The sequence below is a fragment of the Neoarius graeffei genome, chromosome 5, assembly GCF_027579695.1.
Source record: "Neoarius graeffei isolate fNeoGra1 chromosome 5, fNeoGra1.pri, whole genome shotgun sequence".
Lineage (NCBI taxonomy): Eukaryota > Metazoa > Chordata > Actinopteri > Siluriformes > Ariidae > Neoarius > Neoarius graeffei.
The window spans coordinates 31,557,484-31,572,499 of NC_083573.1; the positions used below are offsets into that span (position 1 = coordinate 31,557,484).

At 44.3% G+C, this 15,016-nt stretch overlaps 1 protein-coding gene across 1 annotated transcript in view; it reads right to left on the bottom strand.

The window, feature by feature from the left end:
* erfl3 (Ets2 repressor factor like 3) overlaps positions 1–14,223 on the bottom strand; it is a 132,771-nt gene extending 118,548 nt beyond the window's left edge. The window contains exon 1 of the mRNA XM_060921541.1: positions 13,748–14,223. Coding sequence (XP_060777524.1) covers positions 13,748–13,769 — 22 coding nt within the window. The 5' untranslated portion in view covers positions 13,770–14,223. The remainder of the gene's footprint in view (positions 1–13,747) is intronic.
* Positions 14,224–15,016: the final 793 nt, after the last annotated feature.

Sequence of the window (15,016 nt, forward strand, 5' to 3'; positions counted from 1 at the left end):
AAAAAGGTCACGACAAGCTACAGACTGCAAACATTCCTCAAATCAGACACGAGTTCACACACACACCTTACTATCCTTGTGAGGACCTTCCACTGACGTCATTAGGCCACACCAATTTAATTACAGGTAGTCGTCGACTTACGACTGCGTTTGGTTACGACTGACCGGTCGTAAACCGATCTGGTCGTAAGTCGGCCTATGTTAAATGAACGTAAGTATATTGTGATGTGTAATGATATTTTATCAACATTTTATTATTTCATTACCTTGGCTCATTATTTGGTTTAAGTCAAACACTGCATACTACACTGCGTACAGTACAATTCGTTTAATATGTGCAAAACAAAAAATTAGAAATACAGGTGTGAAAAATAGAAAACATTTTAGTTTATAACATACCAAAATACAAATGTAAAACATAGCAAAATACAAAATTTAGTGACCGCTGGCATCACTGGTGCTTGGCTGTGGCTCGTCTACGTCATCATCAGCTGTTGCAGCGCTCGGGCTGGCGGGAGCATTTGCTCGTTTCATAAACCAGGAGCTGGGGCGGAAACTGTTGTACGCGGCGAGAGGCTGGATGGGGCCAGGAGCTGGGGTGGAAACTGTTGTACGCTCAGCTAGGAAACACTTGCCAGTCATAACCAGACGGTCGTAAAGTCGATCGGTCATAAGTCGCATAGGTCGTAAGTCGACGACTACCTGTAGTTGGTTCTCGGATTTTTTCAGGAAAAATATGAAGTGAGCAAGCGAAAAAAAAAAAGCTCCTGGAAATAGAGGGCTTTCATAATAGAGAAACAAAACAAAGACAATACATTATTGTTACACATTTCATATGGCTCTTTTAATAGCTTCTCTTATTTCCACCCATATGCATTAAGGATAATTGAAAATAAAAGTCTGAAACAACAGTCTTGTGACTAACAGCATTAGAACGACAAGATCGCGCTGTTGTTTCACCAGATATGCGGACGGTAGCCGTGACTAAAACGCCGTGATCAATTTAACCGAGATGAATATTCATCAACGTGCCCTCTTGAATTTCGACACACCTGTCAAAGATTTTACGCTTCTGTTCGCTGAATATCCTAACAATCACAAACACAGGCTTTGCAGGATTCCCCTCCACAGGCATGTTTCTTCCACAAGTCTTTATCTAAAGTGAAAGGGCCGATTTGATTGGTTTTCGACGTCACGTGACCTCAACCTGCAGTCTTCAGAATTTAATTTTTTTTTTTTTATTTTGCATTTTCTTCAAGCGGCGATTCCGAGAACCAACTAATCGAATTGGTGTGGCCTTATCAACGCAATTAATTCATGCTATGTCTGTACCGCACTCTAACCTCAACTTCACTAATGAGAAGAAATTTTTGGCTTTTTTTTTTAATTAAAAAAAAAAAAAAGACTTTCCTTATGGGGACTATCCAAATGTTCCCACAAGGGTCAAGATTATGAATTTTTACCATCTTTGTGAGGATATTTGGTCTTCACTAGTATATAAAAACATGCGCAGGTGCACAAAAAAAATTAAATAAAATAATAAATCTTCCTCTGATAATTATTTTATGTTTCCAAAGAGTGAGAAAGTCAAAGTGCACTAAAGCGGTTGTGGTGTGGTGTGGCGCGAGTGAAGCAGATTGCCTGCGTGACATCTGTACCCAGGAAAAGCAGGACGTTTCCTGCTCAGCCGTTTGTCCCAACGAGGTTACATTCTGTCATTCCTAAGGGTGGGGAACTCTGGTCAATAAATAAATCAATTGATAAGGGTGGAAAACTCTGGTCACCTAAACTGGTCACAAAAAAAAAAAAAATAGATGAGGGTGGGAAACTGGTCACCAAAAAATAAAATATAATAATAATAATAATTTTTTTAAAAAATCCCATCTCATTATCTGTAGCCACTTTATCCTGTTCTACAGGGTCACAGGCAAGCTGGAGCCTATCCCAGCTGACTACAGGCGAAAGGCGGGGTACACCCTGGACAAGTTGCCAGGTCATCACAGGGCTGATACATAGACATATGCCCCTTTTCCACCAAAGCAGTTCCAGGGCTGGTTCGGGGCCAGTGCTTAGTTTGGAACCAGGTTTTCTGTTTCCACTGACAAAGAACTGGCTCTGGGGCCAGAAAAACCGGTTCCAGGCTAGCACCAACTCTCTGCTGGGCCAGAGGAAAGAACCGCTTACGTCAGCATGGGGGCAGAGTTGTTAAGACCAACAACAATAACAAGACCGCGAAAGATCGCCATTTTTAAGCGACGAGAAGCCGCAGCTGTACAAACGCGAAGTCATCCATTATTATTATTGTTGTTGTTGCTGCTGCTTCTTCCGCGTTGTTTTTGCTTTGATATTCGTGCCAAGGTTTAAGCAAACGTAGCGACGTAACTGACGTATACAGCGACGTAATGACGTGTCTTCTCTTAGCACCGCGAGCTATGGAAAAGCAAACTGGTTCTCAGCTGGCTCGCAAGTTGAACGAGTTGTGAACCAGCACCAGCCCCGAACCAGCCCTGGAACTGATTTGGTGGAAAAGGGGTAACAGACAACCATTCACACTCACACCTACGGTCAATTTAGAGTCACCAGTTAACCTAACCTGCATGTCTTTGGACCAAAGACAATAATAAATAAATAAATAAATAAATAAATAAATAAATGATGAGGGTGGGGCGGCACGGTGGTGTAGTGGTTAGCGCTGTCGCCTCACAGCAAGAAGGTCCTGGGTTCGAGCCCCGGGGCCGGCGAGGGCCTTTCTGTGCGGAGTTTGCATGTTCTCCCCGTGTCCGCGTGGGTTTCCTCCGGGTGCTCCGGTTTCCCCCACAGTCCAAAGACATGCAGGTTAGGTTAACTGGTGACTCTAAATTGACCGTAGGTGTGAATGTGAGTGTGAATGGTTGTCTGTGTCTATGTGTCAGCCCTGTGATGACCTGGCGACTTGTCCAGGGTGTACCCTGCCTTTCACCCGTAGTCAGCTGGGATAGGCTCCAGCTTGCCTGCGACCCTGTAGAAGGATAAAGCGGCTAGAGATAATGAGATGAGATGAATAAATGATGAGGGTGGGAAACTGGTAAAAATAAAAAAAAATTTTAATAAAATGATGAGGGTGGGAAACTCGTCACCAAAAAAATGTGTGCTTTTTTTTTTTTTTGGGGGGGGGGGGGGACAGCTTAAATTGGTCCTCTTGAAGGACTTGACTTCAATAACAAAAGCTTTTTTTTCCTTAAACTATCCTAGGAGTTGCTAATTAAATTAAAGAATGAATTAAAGAAAAATTATTTTTAAAAAAAGTCCTGAATTTTTCAGCACACCTGAAAACTAAATTTCTGCAATTTCAGTTTCCACCAGGAACCTTCATCAGTAGTAAAACACCGTGTTCATACCCGTACAGTCCTTTTAAAGTCTCTTACAGTTCCGCCTGCTATTCTGTTCAGTGTAATCGTACTGAGATCCCGGACTTTAACTTACAGCCACTTTAACATACTCTATCGTGTAATAACACGCGAACAAACTTTACTGTCAGCCTAGCCACCAAAAGCATTTATCTGAAGCTATGGAAGCTGACAGTTTTTCCACTGGTCATTTCTTCCATCCATTTGATCAGGTTTTGATTTTACATAGCAAATTTCCAATTTTAATTACTTCTCAGCGAAGCAGGACGAGTGCGACATGTCTGTTGCTTAGCGTTACCTCAGGTTCATTCGCGCTAATGTTAGCGTTAGCCTAGCTGGGTAGCTCGTGCCTGCTAGCTAGCATGACGTTTTCTGAGATCTTCAGGACTGTGGCTCAATTCATCGTCAATGCTGCAGGTTAAAATAAACATTTTATATTTATACTTTTTTGTTACGATTGGGTATTAAAATAAAAATAAAAAAATGTATATTTGTTAATAAAGGAGTTAAAACAGGTTGTGGGGTGACTTGCAGTATTATAAGCCTACTGCTAACAATATGTAGTACAAAAATAGTTTTGTACTTAATACAAAACTAACATTAAGAATATTGTAAATATTAATCATTATAACTCGCGTCAACTCTTTTGTGATGACATTGTGTAAACATATTGTAAATTTTTAACAGCGTGAGTTTCAATCAGACAGCTTGATCAATACCGAATATTAAAGTTTTGGACCCTCGTACTTTCTTGATGTGTCGACTTTTACTGGTGGTTTATTCAGGTTTCCGCAATTCACGTGGTTTTTTCCCCACCATTTTACAAATGCGAGTAAAATTTGGACTCAGCAGGAGACATGCGAGATCAGATTCTGCCCCGTGCAGCCTTCCACCCTAATGTATGTATTTGCTAAACAAAAGCCTGTATTGATTAAAGCGCTTTCTGCACTGGGGACAGTTCTCTGCTCCACTTATCTTGCTCTCTCCACTTCATGGATGAAAGGTCAAAAGTCTCACTCAGCGTTTCATACGGCAGACGCGCTCACACGAGCTGTGCGACATCCTTCATGCTGGGTTAATCATCTGAGGAAGATTACACATCAGACACTCATCGGAAATGAATAAGGATGAGTAACCACTGACTCCTGCGTAAAAACTCCCAGTGCTAGTGACACGGTTACAACGTTACATGGCTTTCGGTGGTAAAAATTAACATTAAAAGTGTGCCATTGCCGTGATTTTTAAAATCACGGCAAGCAAAAATGCTGACTAGACAAAAACTAAGCGCCAAATACTTTCTTTCCATTTTTCAGGTTTGTCTTGGACAGACCCTCTACAGGCATCCTATAATTAAATAATATTGGCTGGCTTTTTTCTGTGGTACATCAGATATATTCCATTCAGCTCGCGTGATATCGAACGAGTTGAAGACGAGTAGCAGAATGGAACATATCTGATATACCACGAAAAAAGCCAGTATTATTATTCATACACATTCGATGGAACAATTATAGATTTTACAGAAAGTGAACTTACCAATACTGAATGCTGATTCTGATCGAATGTTCTGTCAATCCAATGTACAAAGTCAAAGTTCTAGCAATAAAAATGGCACAAGTCCAAAAAGCCTGAACAACCACCCAACTTGTATACAAGCTATATCCAGGTCGACAGTTCAAGTTCAGTTACTTTTGGTCGTAGTTAATTGTTCCATTGCAGTTGTTCAAAACAAAAGGGTTTTACTGAGTGAAGTCCACGAGTGACGTCCTCTCATAAAAGTCTCCGTCACTTTTCCTCACCTCCAAGTAGAACTTTGACAATATTGCCACTATTGCTCTCTTTTCCAGTTTTTCAATGTCCATTGATATGTTTTTCTCTTGTAAATATGTGTGAAGAATATATAATAAAGTTTTGTTGGCTTTCGGGTGTTCAGCACGTCTGTCTCTTTAAATCTTCCACTTTTAACAAAGCAAACCTCGCCGCCATGTTTGTTTACAAACTGTCACAGTCACTTGCTAGAGCAGAAGTTTTACATCTTTAGGGGTGTTCACACGGCAACTTTTACTCCGGTGTAGCAGCGGGGCTGCCCCGGTAGAGCGTTCACACGGTACAAAGTTATACCGGTGTAGCCCCTGAAAGCTGCTTAAACCGGTGCAAATCTAACCCTGCTCGGGAGGTGGTTTAAGAAATTTACTCCGGAGTAAATGCTAGTTTGCGGGGCAGCACTGATATAAAATGGGACGTCTGAACGCTACAGGGGTAGACTCGCTACGCGTGAGGAGAGTTGATTACATACGGGCATTGCATAATTTGCATCCTGGTATTTTGCGCTTCTAAAATGGCGAATATCAACAACAACAGAACTGCGTGTCTTCCAGTGTTGCCAGATTGGGCGGTTTTAAGTGCATTTTGGCGGATTTGAACATATTTTGGGCTGGAAAACGTCAGCAGTATCTGGCAACACTGGTGTCCTCATCCACGTTGTTTTCCCGGCACTTGGTGATGCCATGACAACCGGGAAAAGGAAGTACATTTTCACGCATGCACATATTTCATTTCCGCATTATTACTATCGTATAACACGGTCGCAAAAACTGCCGTGTGAACGCAAGTGGGGCTGCACCGGTGCTAACACGCTTCTCTCTAGTAAGCAGGTTTGTGACGTGTGAACGCTCCACAAAATTTACACCGGTGTAAGATATATCGCAACAAAATACATCGGTGCAGCATCGATGCAAATATGTGCCGTGTGAACACCCCTTTTGACGCGTCTCTTTTCCAGTTTTTCAATGTTTGTTAGTATGTTTTTCTCTTGTAAATATGCGTGAAGAATATATAACGAAGTTTTGGTAGCCTTTCGGGTGTTCACTGCGTCTTCAGTGTATTTATTTAGTGCTTAAACCTAGCACTGGATTAGCCTCATCTCTCTCTCTCTCTCTCTCTCTCCCAGCCGACAAAGAAATGATTGTGTGCATGCGCAGCAGAAAAGTCAGCTTCGTATGAGCTCCGATGTGTGATGTGTTGTCTTGACAACGTGCAATATTGTAACAATATTGCACGCTCATTCTCCATTGGGGAGAGTGGCGTAATACATGGAGGATAAGCGATATAATGATATTGCATGCCATCAATAAACCCACTAGAAGGGAATAGAATACATGTTTTTATTCCATGGAAAATGTGGCCCGTATGTATAATAATTCCCGATATTTCAGTGGAAAACTTTTTACATACATACAGTCCTGTGCAAAAGTTTTGGGCCGATGTAAAGAAATGCTGTAGACCAAAAAATAGCTTAAAAATAATGAAATGTTTCTACATTAAAAAAAAAAAGCCATATTTGGTGTGAGACGACCCTTTACTTTAAAATACATCATATTCTCAGGTACAATGAGTGCAGTTTTATGCGGAAATGAGCTGCGGGTTTTACTGAGCATCTTCCAGAACCAGCCACAGTTCTTCTGGACACTGTCACACTCATTTCATTTTGCACCAAAACCCAGCAGCCTTTATTGTGTTTTCTTTTTTAATCTGAAAAGTGCTCTCTTACGGAACATGCTGCTCAGATACAAGCTTTTTTTCTGTAACACTTAATTGTGTGCTGGAAAACGAACGTTTGGACTCAAAGGTTTTTGTACTGACTTGACAAAGTTTTTAAGGGGGGGCTAAGACTTTTGTACAGTACTGTATGCTGAACCTGGAGACCACTCGAATGCTACAAATGTGTGAGGTTTATTGATCTCGTGCTTTATTAGCTAGTTCATAGCTGCGATAAGGTAGATTTATGTGACTAGAAAATTTGCAAATTAGAGCATTAGCAAAAGTAGCTCATCACTTACATCAAAGCTTCCCACTAATCAGTGATCATTCCGAATCATTAACAAAAAAAATTTACACTGGATTAGTTGAGAGTTGAAAGTTAATTATTAGGTCCATCATATATATAGAAATAACGCACCTTCAATTCCGACAGTAACTTTGGCAAAGCAAAAAAAAAAAAAAAGTCACCTGATACACGCGTTACTGTGTCATACGGTAGGTAAACAGTCTGAACTGAAATGTGCTGAACAAACAGTAAAACTCAGACAGAAAATCTTCAGAATGTCAGAAAAAAGGAAAACAAACTCCTTTGGAAGGTTATGTGAAGATAAGTTGGCTTCCCACCAGCCAGACGTTTCCCATGTGCCTTCTGCTTGGATTCAGACTGCACTCGGGCCAAGGGGCCATACGCTAATTAGTTAACGGGAGTGACATCACAACCAGAACGAATTCAAAATCAGGTTCATATAGAGAGAGAGACACCACGGTATGGTGTGAAACTTTACCAATTCTTTCACAGAACATAAAAAAAGATTATTTTTTTTTTTTTTTAAAACCAGGGATGCAAACAGCGCGCCTTTTGGCGGATGCCGCCTTTTTCACCCATTTGCCTGGACGTATAAGGATGAGAAAAAAACAGTTTAAATCGGAAAGCTGCGCACATTTGCGCAGCTTCGCGCAAATGTGCGCAGCTTTCCGATTTAAACTGTTTTTTTTCTCATCCTTATACGTCCTATGTTTCATGGACTGTAACGGATTTGCTTATTTAGTAATTTTAATACAGAATTTACTTTGAAATTATAAAATCAGACACTCCAACGCCCCCCCCCCAAAAAAATCGGATCTGCGCGATTCAGCCGTGAAAAAGGCGGCATCCGCCAAAAGGCGCGCTGTTTGCATCCCTGTAAAAGGAAAGCTTTCAAATCCTTAAGCTCATGCCATTCCAATAAATATGGCATTTCCGTTCAAGAAAGCGTTACAAGATTCTTCAAACAAACTTGTGTGAAAGTATGACAAAAACTTTCACTGAAGAGAACAGCCGCACACACTACCACTTTGAATCAGCTTATATCGTCATACCCTGAGAGGAGAGGGGGAAAAAAAAAAAACACCTTTAGGTTGTATAACTATTCTACAGCATCTACAGGTGTGTGAAACAGCTGGTACAGGAAGTGAAGTCACACTGTAGCGAGAGGTATAGAGAGGAACAGATGGGGGAGGGAGACTGGCATCAGGGCATGACTGGTGTGTTAGAATGTAGTGTGAGGGGTCAGTGAGACGGGGTCATAACCGTACACACACACACACACACACAAAGCCCCCACTGTCTACATAAAAATCGTCTCTGTGCTTCCTGACAATCCATAAATGACACCAACATATGGATGAGCTCCCGGCCCACACTCCTGTAATGGATGCCCATATACACACGCACACAAACGTTACAGCACATACACACACACCCTATTGTTCTCACTAGGGAAAAGTCAGCAAAACACTGCTCAGCCACAGGGAACATCCTACCCGTGCGAGTTTTAATAGCGGCTTTCGCATTACCATATTCACCAAACCCCTACGAGTGCAGTGTAACATACCACGTTAAGGTTTAAACACTAGAGACGAGATGGCTGCGAGTTCAAAACTAACCACTGCCAGAGAACCACCATTAGGCCCTTGGGCAACAGTTCCATTCAACTGTTCACCTATTTGCCTGGACTACTTCAACGTTCAGTCAGGGGCCCAAAAAAAAAAAAAAAGGGTGTGTGTGTGTGTACACGCACATTGACACAATGGTCCTTCTCGCGTACAAAAGAACAACATGACGGGACATCTTTCTGAAAAGACCTGGATGGGGGGGAAAAAAAAAAAAAGGCAGTGCGCAAATAAAGATCACACACACACACAGTTTGTTGAAAGCGTACATCAGCATGTAAACAGAGTGAGAGGTGAGTGCTGATGGTGAACAGGTTCCATTCAAAGCAACAGCTGCACACTAAAGTCTTAGCTTTATGTTACTCCAGATGTTGGGGGGGGAATAAAGACTGATCATTGAAAACAAATTACATCACATACATTCACTGCAGAACAGCTAAGTGAGTGAACGAAGCCTAGTGATCCATACACACGGAGCAAAAAAATTAAATTAAATATTAAAAAAAAAAAACACCCCCACGCCAAATACAGCTTAACTATAATTCTCGGCATACATCCGTGTGTGTGTCTGTCTAAACATCTAGAGTCAACATCCATGGCAGCAATTACTATGATAGGTTTTACAAATGACGAACACAACTGGTGATTATTTTAAGTCTCGAAGACTGAATTTGGGTTTAAAATCCATTTTCGACTACTTTAACTAATCAGTAAGTTCACATTAAGGAAAAACACCATCAGCGAAGAAAACAGCACAATTATCCCTAACAAGCAGTGCTGGCTAAAGTCGGCATTTAAAACCTCATCCTCAAGTTATGAAGTCATGAGGCTGGCTTGCCCGAGTGTAATTACTGTATAAAAACAGCATGGATATTAAAGAGCCCATCAGAGTGGAAGGAAAATGTTAACTCCGTGTGTGTGTGTGTGTTAACTGCAATTCATGTGGTAAAGGCTTTTGATGAAGCAGATAGCATTTTTGTTACACACACACCAGGATGCACAACCCTCAAAATAACAAATCGTCTCAGCCACCTGTTGCCATGGAAAACTCATGCTTTCAGAGAAAACCCTTTCACCACAAAAAAAAGGGAAAAAAAAAAAAAAGACGATGTTCAACCTATATTGCTGAAGGTGTGTGAACCTACAGGTACCAGCGTGCACTAAAGCAATACTCGAAATCTGATAATGAGAACAGCCACATCCTCTTCTCAGTACTGTATCACATACACACACTCACAAAGCATCTAAACTTCCTGTGGAACTATTGGGGTCACAATGCGGCCCGCGGAGTCAGAGATCGACAAAACCACAGCGTGCTCGTAGTAGATGGTGGTAACTGACTACGCCACTTAGACATAAACACAACGTCACGACAAGTACAGATAAATAAACCAGCCTTAAATAGCGGCACTTTGATTTACAACAAAGTGACCTGGTATCACCCAAGGGTTTTTTTTTCCCCTTTTTGGACTTCTAAGGCTGTGTGACTAACACGCTCGGCCCTGTAAACCAGTTTTGTGTTTCCAGACAAAAAGTGTCGTGTAGACTTGAAGCCAGTTCACAATGGACTTATTCACCTTTAAATGTCACTCACTGCAAGTTATTGTGTCCAATCCAAATGCTCAGGTAAAACAATTTAAAAAAAAAAAACACATGGAAACATATTAATCGGTTTTCAGATTAATGAGGTAAAGTAAATTAGCTCACGTGTATTGATCACGAGATCAGATACTGTGCGTGCGTCTGTATAAATGAGCTGGAGTGAAGTCCATAATATAAAGCCAACATGGATGACAATCACTGTCAACTATTAAGACGTTTAAAAGAGCAGTGAAAAGTTCCTTCATGGAAAAATAATTAGGCTTTGTTTAACACGGATTTATTTTATCGACATTGTTATTTTTGCCATCTTGTTTGCTTGTTTTTTTTATTAGAATGACTTACGAAAGCACTTTTTTAGTTAAACACTATTTACTTAAGTGTAGTTTTTAAATGGTTATATGCATCTTATTATACATTTTCCAGAGCCTTAATGAAGAATAATAATTAAAAAAAAAAAATTTGTATGACTTGGGTTTTCTGAATAAGGAGTCTTCCTATCATGGAGAAAGAAGGGGGAAACAAGCCAGGCTACTGGGGTGTGTGTGTGTGTGTGTGTGTGTGTGTCTCTTTCTTGGGACCAAACATACCCAAAAAGACAGGACTATCTGACAGGTTGGACCTTGTGGGGACTTTTTGGCTGGTATTCATTGCATTAATTAGCTTCATTAGCCCAACAATTGCGTCAGAGAAAAGTCCTCACAAAGACTAAAAAGTGTGTCTGTGTGCAGAATGGGATTTGTTTTTGGGGGTGCCGGTGTGCAGAATGGGATTTGTTTTGGGGGTGCCGGTGGGCAGAATGGGATTTGTTTTCGGGGTGCCGGTGGGCAGAATGGGATTTGTTTTTGGGGGTGCCGGTGGGCAGAATGGGATTTGTTTTTGGGGGTGCCGGTGTGCAGAACGGGATTTGTTTTGGGGGTGCCGGTGTGCAGAACGGGATTTGTTTTGGGGGTGCCGGTGTGCAGAACGGGATTTGTTTTGGGGGTGCCGGTGTGCAGAACGGGATTTGTTTTGGGGGTGCCGGTGTGCAGAACGGGATTTGTTTTGGGGGTGCCGGTGTGCAGAACGGGATTTGTTTTGGGGGTGCCGGTGTGCAGAACGGGATTTGTTTTGGGGGTGCCGGTGTGCAGAACGGGATTTGTTTTGGGGGTGCCGGTGTGCAGAACGGGATTTGTTTTGGGGGTGCCGGTGTGCAGAACGGGATTTGTTTTGGGGGTGCCGGTGTGCAGAACGGGATTTGTTTTGGGGGTGCCGGTGTGCAGAACGGGATTTGTTTTGGGGGTGCCGGTGTGCAGAACGGGATTTGTTTTGGGGGTGCCGGTGTGCAGAACGGGATTTGTTTTGGGGGTGCCGGTGTGCAGAACGGGATTTGTTTTGGGGGTGCCGGTGTGCAGAACGGGATTTGTTTTGGGGGTGCCGGTGTGCAAAACGGGATTTGTTTTGGGGGTGCCGGTGTGCAGAACGGGATTTGTTTTGGGGGTGCCGGTGTGCAGAACGGGATTTGTTTTTGGGGGTGCCGGTGTGCAGAACGGGATTTGTTTTGGGGGTGCCGGTGTGCAGAACAGGATTTGTTTTGGGGGTGCCGGTGTGCAGAACGGGATTTGTTTTGGGGGTGCCGGTGTGCAGAACGGGATTTGTTTTGGGGGTGCCGGTGTGCAGAACGGGATTTGTTTTGGGGGTGCCGGTGTGCAGAACGGGATTTGTTTTGGGGGTGCCGGTGTGCAGAACGGGATTTGTTTTGGGGGTGCCGGTGTGCAGAACGGGATTTGTTTTGGGGGTGCCGGTGTGCAGAACGGGATTTGTTTTTGGGGGTGCCGGTGTGCAGAACGGGATTTGTTTTGGGGGTGCCGGTGTGCAGAACGGGATTTGTTTTGGGGGTGCCGGTGTGCAGAACGGGATTTGTTTTGGGGGTGCCGGTGTGCAGAACGGGATTTGTTTTTGGGGGTGCCGGTGTGCAGAACGGGATTTGTTTTTGGGGGTGCCGGTGTGCAGAACGGGATTTGTTTTGGGGGTGCCGGTGTGCAGAACAGGATTTGTTTTGGGGGTGCCGGTGTGCAGAACGGGATTTGTTTTTGGGGGTGCCGGTGTGCAGAACGGGATTTGTTTTGGGGGTGCCGGTGTGCAGAACGGGATTTGTTTTGGGGGTGCCGGTGTGCAGAACGGGATTTGTTTTAAAGCCTACAGTCAGCTAAACTTCTGTGGTGACTTTGGTACCTTCACGGCTTCAAACCGAGCACCTCATTCGAGTTGGTTACAAAGGCTGAATCACAAACGGCTCCCTGAAGTGCACTAAGTAGCCTGCAGAGTTCATTCCCTCATCTGTTCTGCAGCGCATTTACGTAGGAAGGTATTTGGAATGCAGCCTCGGATTCCTAAACATCCCACAAAAGGCGTCCTGATGGAGAGCAGCTACACACAGCCAGCTCAGTGCGAAAGAAAGGGAGGAGGAAAAAAAAAAAAAAACAACTCACAATTCTGAAAAGTAAAGACTCTGGCTGTTACATTTGAGCAGAAAGAAACTAAATAAATAAAAGTTAAGCGCAAACGCGTCGCGCAGTGCTGGCGGGGGGGGGAGGAGGGAGGAGGAGGGAGGGGAGGGGGGATGCTGGTTTAGTGCCGGGAACGGGGGAAAGTGAGCGCGAGGCTGCCCGAGTTCGTTAAAACGGTTAGATTCCGTTTGAATGTGTTTTTAATTAAATTCAACGATCGCGCTCGTTTCAGTCGCATTAAAAAAAAAAAAGTACTCTCAGCTTTAGCGCTTGAGGACCCGAGTGCGTGCAGTTACTCACACTCAGCACCTACCGGGGGAGCGGGGCCGCTACCGACCCGCACCAAGTTATGGCGGTTCAACAGGTAGCTGCGGCTCGGCTGCACAGCACTGCACAGCACAGCACAGCACAGCACAGCGCGCTGAAACACCGCAGCTTAGAACCTGTAACCACCTGGTGCTGTGTGTGTCAGAGTTGAGGGATTTTTTTAAACACATCTTTGATTAATAAGTCAATAAAGTCGAGTCGACTTTATACAGCGCTGCCATTTTATGGTTCAGTGAGTTGACAACACACACACACACACACACTGTAGCTGGTCGTGGTGTTGAGCAGTCCAGGACCCGAGCAGGGAAAGTCAGGAGACTCGAACACTTTTAAAAAAGTGACTCGGACTTGTAGCCGCTGGTTTGTTATTGTTGCATTTAACTAGAGCGGAGTGATCAGAGGAGCTGTGTGTGAAATCTCTGTGCACGGGTTGATTTGGAAGAAGGGGATAAAGAAATAAAGCAAAGCACTTACCCGTTTCCCCGGGAGTTTTCATGCTGTGTGAGAGAGAGAGTGCGAGTGTGAGCCGAGTCCCGTTCGGTAGAGGGCGAGAGTCGGCCTGACGAGCCGAAAAAACAACGAGAAAGAAACTAAACTTTCACTAAATTGTGCAGGCTCGGGCTCCGTCTCAGCCGGAAGTCGCCACATACAAGACTTGTGCTGAAGTGTCTCCGCGGAACCAGTGAGCGCGGAATGAGTTTCCCGGATCAATAACACCGTCCCGCCGAGAGCTGAGAGCACACCGCGCGCGCTCCGGCTAACTTAGTGTTCCGCTCGCTCGCGCGACTCGGCGTCTCTTCGAACATTTTCTTTCTGTCACAGGTCGCCACCGACTCGCAGCAGTTTACTCAGCTTCCCACTCCCTCTTTCACACTGACTTTTTTCTTCTTCTTCTTCCTCCTCCTCCTACAACACACACACTATCTATCTCTCTCTCTATCTATCCGTCCTCCCCCATTCCTCCTCCTCCTCCTCCTCTTTCTCTCTCCGGCTCTGGTGTCGTGTTTCTCTGCCCGCCCACACGGTAGAGGGAGGAAGGGGGCGGGGTCACGCTCAAGTCCTCGCCCCTCCTTTGAGCGTGAGCAGGACGGACGCAGCGTCGCCGACGTACAGCGTCGTCGCCATGGAGACCGCCAGCCACTCTTCGTCCGTGATGACGTTATCACATCCGCGTCCTCCTCCTCCTCCTCCTCCTCCTTCTGAGAAGCCGAGTGCGTTCATTACACACACACTACCGTTCAAAAGTTTGGGGTCACTTTGAAATGTCCTTATTTTTGAAAGAAAAGCACTGTCCTTTAAACTAATCAGAAATCCACTCTATACATTGCTAATGTGCTAAATGACTATTCTAGCTGCAAATGTCTGGTTTTTGGTGCAATAGGTGTATAGAGGCCCATTTCCAGCAACTATTGCCGCTTTTCCACTACCAACGCGGCTGAGTTGGGCTGAGCCGTGCTGTTGTGGCCCTTTTCCACTACCCTTTTTCAGCTCGCTTCAGCCCGACACGGCTCGCGTTTCGACTACCAAAAAACAGCACGACTCGGCTCGCTTCAGCCCTGCTTAGCCCCTAAAACTCGCACCGTTTTGGAGTGGGGCTGAAGCGAGCCAAACCGTGCCGAGTGAGGCTGGGGGCGTGAGCAGACACTCCCCTGTGCACTGATTGGTGAGGAGGAGTGTCCTCACACGCCCACACACGCCCCGCGAGCACGCTGGGATCTGTAAACACCGTAAACCCGGAAGAAG